At 38.6% G+C, this 11,736-nt stretch overlaps 1 protein-coding gene across 2 annotated transcripts in view; it reads left to right on the top strand.

Moving 5' to 3' along the window:
- The first annotated feature begins 499 nt into the window (after positions 1–499).
- LOC122792288 (zinc transporter 2-like) overlaps positions 500–11,736 on the top strand; it is a 502,472-nt gene continuing 491,235 nt past the window's right edge. The window contains exon 1 of one of the 2 annotated variants that reach the window (XM_044060060.1): positions 500–728. In XM_044060060.1, the coding sequence (XP_043915995.1) occupies positions 661–728 (68 nt within the window). In that variant the 5' untranslated portion in view covers positions 500–660. The remainder of the gene's footprint in view (positions 729–11,736) is intronic. The other variant, XM_044060061.1, reaches the window with a different exon arrangement.

The following is an 11,736-nucleotide window of genomic DNA, read 5'->3' as shown; positions in this document are numbered from 1 at the left end:
TCAACCTTCCATCCCAAAATGTGGAATATTTACTAACAGTTTACTAGCAACCTGGAACCTCTCCGGATTGTTAAAATACGTATCTTTATTACTTTGAAGAATTCATCTGTCGCTGACGCTATTCTTACATTCACGAAGTCATTTAATATTCACGATATATATTCATTATAAAAAAATCTTAATACTGAAAGTGCGACAAACCCTAACATATTTAGTAACCCTAGTTTGAAGCTGCAAGGAACATGGACTTTTTTTAGACGTGAAATAAGGCATGTCTTTCATAATATGGGCCACTTGAGAAGCATGAAACACACCACCATTATATGAAAACCTGCACTTGGATGCAAACAGCTAATCTTCGGTCACCAAAGCCTGCTTTTGTGAAGAGACCTTCTACCGCAATGTAGCAAACTGTGTCCTAAATCACCACAAAGACCCCGTTCCCGCTGTCCACAAAGTTATTTGAAATCGTTTTGAACACGCTGCTTAATTAGCCCTACTGACCTTCAGAAGTACCAAAGAGCGAGTCTATATCTAAAGGGTGTGGCCCAACCAGCTCCATTTCCCCACCCTAACAGCTGGTGGGATAAGGAGTTCCTGATGAGAGACATTAACAAATTGATAATATTGTTTTAACTAGTTTGTCTTGTAGTGTTGAGTATGGCCGAAAAAGATGAAAAAACTCCGTTGCTTGTAGATACGAAGAGATCTAGATCATCTGTGGATGGGTGAGTAGGTAGAAAGCAACATAGTGTGGTAATGTCGGACTAGAGGGGCTAATTATTTGCAAGTTGTAGTCGTTTAGTGGTATTTGTGTATTTTAGGAGATGGTTGCGTTTTGTTTGAAGCTGAAGTTGTTTCTAGAATTGTAATGTAAGGTTCACTTGATGGTGTGTCATAGTTTATATATTAATGAGAGCACTGTAATTTTGTTTCTGTGTTAACTGTATGTGTCTGCCGAAATGCAGAAGAAATACAGAATATGGTATTGTAACAGAACACTACTGTCACTCACTTTTAACAGTAGCATATTTAAAAAAAAAAACTACATGGCTGCACTATTAACACTTCGATCCCGTAGTTAAGTTGTCGTCGCACGTTATTTTAGGAATATTTAGTTAAAAAGTATGATAGTATTTGGTAATGCATCTCAGCGTTATATTCTCTTAAGTGACTATATTCGAGTTATACGATAGTATCCTGAGAGGGTAAACTAATGAGTTATAGTATATAATGGCATGTATAATTTGACAAACTAATGCTGAATATGGAATGGGTAAATACTGGATTTTGGGCTGTCATAATGTTTGTTATGACGTTTTTACAAGTTATCTGCACATATCTTCATTGTATTCTGTCTTGGCTGTACTATGAGTATGAACAATACGAATTAATGTGAATGAACTCCGTGTATATTTGTGTGTGGCACTAAAGGGGCTGCTGAGATCCAGACCATAATAATGCAACTTCTGAATGGCATACAGGATGCATTTGGATTGATTGCATGGGTTTTGCTGGGAGGCTGGGATGGTAGTTATATGGAGGGGCCAGGTCAATAAGGTACTGGGGAAGATTCCAGTTTTATCAGTTAGTGCTGTCATATATAGAAACAATAGTGAGTGATCCCAGAGACCATAAGATACCAAGTCATGTGCACTTCGAAATATATGCACTAAAAATTATTTTAAACTCCACTAATTCTGATAAAGATATCTGACCATGCTTTTTGGACAGTATGGTGGCTTAGTGGTTAGGGTTGTGTCCCACAATTAGTGTTGCATAGCTCACTTCTGATATCTCGTCTCTACACAAACGTCTGTTTGCTTTATTTTAACTTTGGTACTGTAGTTTCTACAATGTCACACAAACATGTTGGCTGAATGTATTTTCTGTACTGTATCTGCATTTGTGTGCACAGTATATGTATGGATACAGTACATTTGGTTGAATTTATCATTTGTCAAAATGATTTCCAGTGTCAGAAGTGGTCAAATGTAAACTTTGTGAAATGGTGGAATAGTCAAAGTGTGCAACATTGAATGTAAGGTAAGTGGGACTATGTAGATTATAATACTAATGCTGAAACATTTATTTGTAACAAAAGTTTATAGACGCTGGAATATATATCTATATATATATATATATATATATATATATATATATATATATATATATATATATATATATATATATATATATATATATATATATATATATATATATATATATATATATATACACTCCAGTGTTTGCAGGTTAGGATTAGAGTGAGGCTTAAGGAAGGGAATAGGTTTGTTGGTATGCTCTGGTATGTTTAAAGTGTGTGTTTTGTTTAGTGGTACTTGTAGGGAAGGGGTGTTGCAGTACACTAACCTGTAGGGTTGCAATTAAGAGCAAGGGTAGGGATGGGGCTAACACAAATGAGTAAGGGTGTGTAGGGATCAAAGCCCCGCCATTGGCATGTGCAAAGCACAGCCCTAACCTACACATTAGAGTATTAAATGCATTTCATGAGTAGTACCAATATTCAGGCAAATTATGTCTGAGTTAGTAGTCTGCTTTTTTTTCTTTTTTTTTTTCCGATTTATAAAGGAAATTGCTTTTTCCTTTTTCAGTCAGGTTACTGTTTCAGTGACTCTTTCTGTTATGTGCCAACAATTTGTGTGTGAATCGTTTTGTAATATAGACGTTCAATTCGCACATACATAGTGTTCAACACTTACCTTACTAATGTGGCTAAATTGGTTATGTGAATGAAACCTTCACTGACGTATGTAAATAAAACTATCCATTATTGTAACCCTCACAATCACATATGTACATAGAAATGACCCACTATAAATTTAAAATTTTGCTGAGTGAAAGAATTTCCTTGAAACTGCATAGTGATGTTCAACTGCCCCCAAATTATAATTCCAAAGTTTTGGCTTGCATCAGTTCAAATGACTGCATCTCCTTTTATTTAATTCAGTTTGTATAACTGAGTAGTGGACTGCTTGGATGGCTGCTGTCAGCCACAAGTGAAGACAAAAATTGTTGTATTGCATAGAAACATGGCATGTTCTCTGTTGGGAGTAAATGATAGGATAATAGTGTAAATACAGTTAGGGAATTGTACTTGGAGGTATATAATACCTCTGATCTTATGAGTGACACTTGGAGAGTATGATTAATTAGTATTCCTGGTATGATTAATTAGTATTCCTGGTAAATTGTTAAATTAGACTTCATTACAGTATGTCACAGTTTGAATATTTTTGTCTTCTAAGCTTTTAATTTAATTTCCACATTTTTCTCATTCTTGGTCTCCGTGATAGAATCCACCAATAAATTCCATATTCTGTCATCTGGTGTCCTATTTAACGTGGGGACAGTTGTTTTTTTGTTTTTATGCTGTAGCAGTGATAAGTTGTTTCAGATCTTGTGCTGCTGCGTTGCTTTAGTCAGCAAAGCAGTACAAGTTTATGTAGCCAGAATACAAGAAAAATAAAACTTGTCGTTTTTCTTCTATGGCTAGCCTTTGACATGCATGATATCTTACTGATGCAACAGCAGTAAATGACACTTTACTTCCACTAATATGGTTTACAGCACAATTTCAGAAGGTGTTTTAAAACAGAAGTGTGCATGTGTCCTTGGCAATGAATACATTGTATTTAGAAACATGAACAATGTCTATGGTTCACCACATAATGGAGGTTTGAGTTTGATGGAGAACTGGATTTTATAAAGTATATGGTCAGGGTTGGATTCCAGAACAATGGGTTTGGTGAATTGGAGCTATGGAGCATTTTCACTGAGAGGAAATATTTTCCTGACCTGTTTTATAGTGCCATACCCCTATGTAAAGTTATGGAGAAGATGGAGCTGCAGGTATTGGCAGTTAGCCTGCACACATGTCTGACATTCAATCATTCCACTGCCCAAATCTAACTATGTGCTATTCGATGGACACGCACTGTGATTCCAAATCTGTAATGCATATGAATTGTGTTGTGTATCTATTGTATAGCCTGATAACCTGAGTCACTGATAAGGTCTCTCAGGCAGTAGATGTGGCAGCCAGGTGGTATATCTCACTTCCAAGAAGATGTGAGAACTGTTGGAGAATAGTCCCTAGAATGTTGCATAGAAACAGGTAAGCTATCCATAAGTGTCCCAAGAATCGAGTGCATATGCCACATGTGGTTTGGCATAAGGAGTAGACTAGAGGAATTCAGTTTAGCGTGACTTCACTTTACCCAGCTGGGATGAAGACCATTCCTCCTGAAGTCCAACTGCATGCCAAACTAGTGTGAGACTGGCAAGGCCTAACATGATTCAGGCAAGCTTGGTAGAAAGTGCATTGCCAAGTCACATTCTTCAGCTGTAAAATATCTTGAGTGACTTAGGTGGTCTAGCGTGCATAGCCTGCAACCACCTGGAGTAAAGTGGTTTGGATGATTTAAAGCTTCGGAGATATTCAAGACAAGTGCATAGACTTTTTTTTTCTTTGAGAGAACTCTGCTTGATAGGAAGAACAATGGTTGGTTATCTAGGGTAAGCTCATTCTAAAACTAGCCAATGCAATGTCATCTGTGCTCCAACACGCCACCCTACCCTCCTTAAATTGCTGAACTTAAAATCAGTGCATGGCTGTAATGGCCCAAGAAGGACCAAGCATGCAGCTTGGGGCCATATTAATTCAGAGTGAGTGCAAGACCCCTGGTTACATGCCTAATCCAAAGTCTGGGTATCCCTGACTCTTAACACACAGGTTCTTTTGTAACAGAGGGATCACATTATCTAGGGTAAACGGATTAAGATTTCCTGCATAACATCAAACCCAGACTGGAAGAGGCACTGTGGGTATATTAATCTGGAATAAAGGAGAGTAGTCCATTTCCACCCTCTTATTAGAGAGATTAGACTTGTTAATTTTGCTGGGGGGGAGGTGTCAATGTATGACTGTGACAATAGGTAGCAGAGAACCAGCTAAGCAAACAGAAGACTACTTGTTGACACTGTTGTGAAAGGAGGAGATACTGCCAGCCCAGCTGTCTGGAATTTTGTAAATTGTTATTTGACTATCAACATGATTCATATGTTTGTGTTGCAAATGTATTAGAACTGTATGTTTGTATATCAATATACTGCTGATACAGAAGTGGGTGAACAGGGTTTGTACAGTACTGAGCTTAAAAATGTAACCACAACATACCCTACTGGAAAGGAACAGAAATGCGTGTACACTATTGTAACTGTTTAAATGTATATATTTTAACAATGGAAAATGGAACACAAAAGGTTAATTTCAGAAAAATTGCTGAGAATTTTTAAATTACTTTGACCATGTAATAAAAGGATGTGATCTTCCAGTTTATGTGCACTAAGAGAGACAATGTCTAGAATTAGAAGTTTTTTTGTATTGTCTTGGAAGTATTTGTGTTATGACTTCCAGGATCTGCCTCTGATATAAGAAAAGTCCTTGTTTATGTATTTTCACAGGTAGATGCTAAATGCTGCCAGCTACATGAGTGGGGGTTTCACCTGGGATAGTCACATGACAAGAAGTGATGTCATCCTGCAAGCTATTCCAGCCGTAATATGTGATACATTAACTTAAAAGATACTGGCCATTCTGTTGTTGTTTTTTTTTGATAACATCAATTGGAAGACTCATTCACCACACATCTGCTTTGCTCTGTAAGGAAGTCTAGGGAACAATATAATTCTTAGATTCAGTCAGGAATATAGTGAAGTATAGTTTAGATTTTTTTTTTATTTATTTGAGACGGTCCTGCAATGTTTTTAAATATTTCCTCTGACTTTTGAACTCTATAACTGTGATTATATGCTGAGTATTTTCTTGTATTATTAAATATATTTAAACCTTTCATTGTGGCTGATTATTTGTGAGACATATATTTAAGTTCTGAGAGTACTTGCATATTTATTTGGTGACACTGTGTAGGCCACTCATAATAGCCTTGCTCTTGGTAAACTGCCATTTGTATTAATAGTAACTTTGGGCACCCTTTAAGGGCCTTAAAGCAGCTGATAAAGACATGGCTGGTGGCAGTGATTACTACCTTTATAATCTGGGCAGAAGGGGGCATAGCTTGTAAACCCATGCCAGCCTTTCACATATTGTGTGTGTCAGCTACTTTGGCAGGGGCACAAAGCACTGATTTGGACAGAGAAGGTGCTGGAGGCCTTGGCTTCGCCACTCAGCTGAGATCTCATCTCTATAGTTGTGCTAGTGGGGAGTCCTGTGCTAGTGGGGAGTCCTGTTGGGGATCTGGAGAAAAAGGGAGAAACCAGACCCAGACTGACTGTGGTTTTGTGTGTGTGTGCTCTTAAGGGAAACTGCACTTGATGCAGACAGCTGCATCTGGAAATACTGCGTGTGCTTGTCATCCTCCCAGTGTATATCCCCCCCACTGGTGCTAGTGGTGAGGATTGAGGCTCCTTGATTGCTGTTGCCATTGGTGAGGCATCAGACGCTACTGTTGCCAATGGTGAGGCATCATAGACACTACTATTGAAGTCATCCAGAACCAACCCACTGGGTGACTATCAATGCAGATAACACAATGAAAATCTGGGAACTCTTAATGGAATGTCCTCACACTTCCAGGTGGATGATAGATGAAAAAAAAAAAAGCCAGACTACTCAAGAGCAAAAAGTCACAACCTTGCTCTGCTCTAGATATACTATTGTGTAATGGAAAATTTTGAGGGCGTGAGTGCTGCTAAAACTTCAATTAAAAATGTCAGTTTGGAGAGAAGTCTGGTTTTAATATTTGGATTGCTGTCCACTGATGAGGGATTATAATACAATACCCTAGAAAGAGCTTCACAATGGCAGGTCCAACTGAACTGGCCCAGGTGAACGAAGGGAATTACTAATTCCTTACAAAGAGCTGAGATAGACCTGCATGTGTATGGTTTTACCCAACAGCAGCCGCTGCTGAACACTTGCCAAAACTTAAGTCCTGTGAACACCTGTTGTTGAAGGCAATGACCAACCTTAGGCTTTTTCAGTAAAAGCAAGCTTTTTACAAGCCTTTAAAATTCCTAAGGGAGTTACCAGGATACAAAAGGGGTGTAGGGCCAACATTTGCTCTTTGTTTATAAAAGTAGTAAAATTAAATTTTTTGTTTAATAACTGCTCTGGGTTAGCACGTGTGAGAAAATAATTCCAGTTATCAAGTAGAGCTGTCAACCCCAGAGGACCTAAATTTAAGTGAAATGCAATGCTATATGTGCTCCATCTTCCACCATAGGTTCATAAGTAAGTACTAGTCTAGCTACCCTTCAGGGCCATTTTAAGACTAGCCAGTTTCTTTTTGTGCTCAATTTATCCTATCCCATTTAGGTAGAGATTGGCCTTACCCATCCAGTGTCCGATAATTATTTATTTCCCTAATGAGGATAACTGGTATTGTATCATATATCATAGAGAATTTGAAGAGACTATGTATGGGTTAAAGCACTTGGGAGCTGCCTCTGTCCATTAGTAGCTCAGGGGGCAGTCCTGTGGTAATTTTTCTGTTTTCCATCAATGACTACAACTTGCTTTTGAATACGGACAGGAATGAACTTTGTTTTATGTGGATGGGGAGCCTTTTCAGAGCAGCAATTTCCTCTGAGATAGCCGTCAATGAGGTTTTGACTAGACAGGTATATTAGCCTTGGTTCTCTGCTCCAAATAACCTTTTCTTGAGGCACAACACAATAAGAAGTTTGACCTTTAACACACTGAACTAAAGAACAGTGTGTTTAATAAAAGGTGAAGCTTCTTATCGTGTTGTGCCTCAAGAAAAGGTTATTTGGATTTTGAAACTACATTTTGCTCGAGGCACTTTACCCTTTGTGGTTGAGTCATTTTGCATAGTTCTGTGCTCGATGATCATTGAAACAAACTTGATGAACTGGCAGTTTGACAAAATTGGTACAGTGACGCCCGATAATATTTTTGAGGGGAGCATGTCCTCTGCACTTTGTGCCCTCAACTCTGAGATCGCTGCACCCTAGCCTCCTTGCAAAAAGAAAAATCTTGTAGTACTTTGAGTTCTCATTTCATCAGATTGTCACACTGCCGAATCCCCGCATTGACAATACTGAACACACCCTTGTCTCCAATGCCATACACCCCTTTCTCACTGGATATAGATAGAAGTTAGTTTTTGTAGTATGTGAAGACTGATCAGCCCCCTACCTATTTCTTTGCCTATTGGATAAGTTACAGATGTGATGAGCATGAAAACCCATCCAGTTGCACATTGGGCAGTTGTATGAATGCTATGGTAATCGCATAACTGCAGAAGTGTGTGTGTGAAGATAATGGAAATAAATATAGGAGTTTTATCTTGCGTGGAATGATTAAGATCCCAATGTTACCCCCTCCCCCAAATAAATAAATGAAAACAAACAAAATATTTCCACTGGGTACGTTACAGCAGGCTATAGGCATAGAAACTTACTCAGAGGGAGGGGAAATTTGCACATTAAAACTCTTGTGTTGCCATCACAGGCTACAGTGCATTGAACAATTTACAATGGATATTTTTGAAAATCGAGCTTATGGTCTACCTTTAGCCACATTTTTTTCATGATGCCAGAATAGAAGTAAAAAAACTACTTCTGTGGCTTTCTAATTTTATTGTTCTGGAATCCTAGTGGTTGGGCATACTCCCTTCTCATATTATTCTTAGCATTATTTTGTCCTTGTTTAGCTCGACTGCTTTTTCTTTCCACTTGCTAATAATAATACTTCATTACTTTGAGGATTGCCAGTTCACCTACAGTGTGCGTTGGGTGTGTGGAAGCACCAAGCAAAGTCCCACATAGACCCAGAAAGGATTTACAAGCTCGTCACAGAAGACATCTCAGCCAGGAACTAAATTTAAGGTAATGTGAAGCAGCATTGCCAACAGCTACAACACTGTGCCCTTTAGATGAATTTAAAACCTTATTTAATAGAATATATAGTACTATCTGAAGTATTAATATTAAAAAGTAGGATTTTAGGGTGACTTGAAAGATTTCTGTTTTCTGTTTCCTGTCTTTCTCAACAGCAAAGTCTTAATCAATCCTGGTTCCCTACCTAGAAAGGGTTGCGATGGTGGCTTCCATAGCTTTTAGAGAGGCATTTGCAATACCTTGCAAGTTGTTAATATTCAAATTAGCCAGTTGTCCGGGCAGTGCAGGGTTACAAAATAGATGGATAACATGAGGGAAACCTTTCACACTGAACTATTTTGAAAGAGTTGTTGGTCGCATACTGCCTTGTTCAGTTGTGGGGTCAATCGTACTCACTGCATGTCATTTCACTGTGGAATAAGTTTTTCTTTGCACATGCACAGGTTTGTACAAGGATTAGCACAGTAGGTGCCATTGCTTTTTGAGGTTTGACGTGCAGCTGTTTAGACATTCAGTTACTACATGCCCACTCACCCGGGTAGCAAAGCCAAGAAAAAAACTACAAAGTAATGCTGACAACACTTAACCCTGTCTGCTGTTTTTAAAAGGGTCATTCATTTGGGATAAAGCAGTAAGGGAAGTTGGAAAGGCTGTGGGGATGGTGGACACTGCCCATAAATCCAAGTAGTTTAGTCTCTTGTACATTTTAAGACATTTGCTGGTGTAATATATCTTTTTGTATTTGGTGATTACATATTTGCAGATACACTGACAGACCAGAGGTTGCATAAACTATGGCAAAACAAATGATACAAGGCTCTTACTAAATAATAAAGAGCTTTGGAAGCAAGCAAGGGGGTATGATGGAACTGTCAGGGCATGGACTTTAATCAGCACTGGTGCCAGCAGTTGTACTAGCTTTACCTCTGGACCTCCAACACCAATAATTTAATTGGGATGTGAGTGGCCCAAAAGTGTGTGGGGAAAATTAACAACACACTTGTCACAGGTTTTGATCAACTTTGTCCTTAGTTATGCAAGTGGGAAGAAGCCTTGAGGTCTGGCAGTTGTGGCAGAGGATTAAGGCAATGGGCTATTAATTAGCTGCTTACTGTAGTCCAGGCTTTGATTCATACAGCCTCCATATGCCTGCTGTGCAGCAGTGAGCATGTCACTTAGACAGTGCTCTGGGGAAACTGAGAAGTTGCAATAGGCTTATGGACATCTTATACTCCATCTGTTAACCAGAAACACTCAAGACTTGCACTGTGCCACTGTAGAACAAAGCTGAGCTCGTACACATTCATTACAGTGCTATTTTGCAAACAGTAATTGTAGCTTGACTAAAATTTTCCATTGTGCAGGTGCATACACAATGGTTTGGCCACAATTACTGTACACAGCTAAAATGAGCCAATCATACTTTTAGCTATGTCTAAATATTCGCTGCCTTCTAAAGGTAGATGTAATTCATTAGTTTGTGTAAATTGCATTTCTGCACATTAATAAGCAGTCAGTTACTAGCCACGGTGGTGCAGCGGTAGCGTTGGTGCCTCACAGCAAGAGGTTCTCCCATTCGATTCTCGACTTGGGTTGGGAGTGCCTTCTGTGTGGAGTCTGCATGTCCTCCCTGCGGTCAAATGGGCGTTCGAAAGACATGCGTTGAATGGGCGTGCCTTCAATGAAGGTTGGGTGTCAGGCTGGCAACTTCGCACCATGAAAACTGCCAATCATTAGCAGACTGGAGTTCCGCTGTGGTGACCCCTAACCAGGAAAAGCCGAAAAGACAAACAACAACAATAAGCAGTCAGTTACTAGCTTTTTAAATTGGAATAATAAATTTCATTGCCTAAATTGTCAGTACTGTCTATACATTTACTTTGCAACAAATATGCAGTTGCACAAGTTGTGTAAAAAAAAAGTGAGTTTATTATGACTTTGATTTATAAGTCTTTCTGTCCAACTACAGTAACTTTCAAAGGAAAGTACGGACTGACTTGAGCTTCTGGTATACCTCTTTACCTCTAATCTGGACAAAGCCATAAATAATGGGGTGACAAAGGCCCAAAAATAGGTACACTTTTTTAAATACTGCACTTACAAACTTCGGAAGTTGATAGAATAACAGGTTTTGCATTAGCATGAATTTTCTGAAGGGTATGAAGTCTGAAACTCAAATGTCTCATTGTCTGACATCATTCCTCAAGACTTACCAATGATTTGCCAGAAAACCTCCAGTTTTATGAGAAACAGTGCAAAAATGAGGCAACAATCTGTACAGTTGAGAGTTGACTGCTGGGCTTTGAACTTGAGAGTCTCTTAACTTGAAGTTCCAAAGGGGCATCTTGGATTGAGTCAATCCTGGGGATATTTAGGTTATAATGTTTTTGACAGATTCCTCCCGTCCACACATGTCATTACTGTATCACTGCTTGGTTTGACTTGGCAGATTTTTCTCTTGGGGAATATTTTTGTCAGATTTTAAAATCACAGACTGGAAAGTTTAAATCCAAATATGACAACATGGGTGTAGATGGAAGATAAAGCTGTGTGTTGGCAGCTATTTTTGTTTCTAAAGTTTGCTGCATTATTTGTTCTATACAAACTAACAAATTTCACATCTTTGCTAAAACAATACAAATATATAGATTCCTACACTTTACATCTCTTCTGCATTATTAATGGGAGAACAGTTGTTGATTTTGTACAGGCTGTCCTATTTCCTGTACTATACCTTTACTGGCAAACTGTGGGTGTTCAGCTACCAATGAATATTGTAATCAGTTCATGAACTTGTTCTGCTGCTGCAGCATTCTCAAAACAAATGAA

Source organism: Protopterus annectens, chromosome 1.part2, assembly GCF_019279795.1.
Source record: "Protopterus annectens isolate FY-2018-M chromosome 1.part2, PAN1.0, whole genome shotgun sequence".
In the NCBI taxonomy this organism is placed as follows: Eukaryota; Metazoa; Chordata; order Ceratodontiformes; family Protopteridae; genus Protopterus; species Protopterus annectens.
Note: the sequence above shows the minus strand (reverse complement) of the source record. Positions and strands in the feature narration are given on the sequence as shown.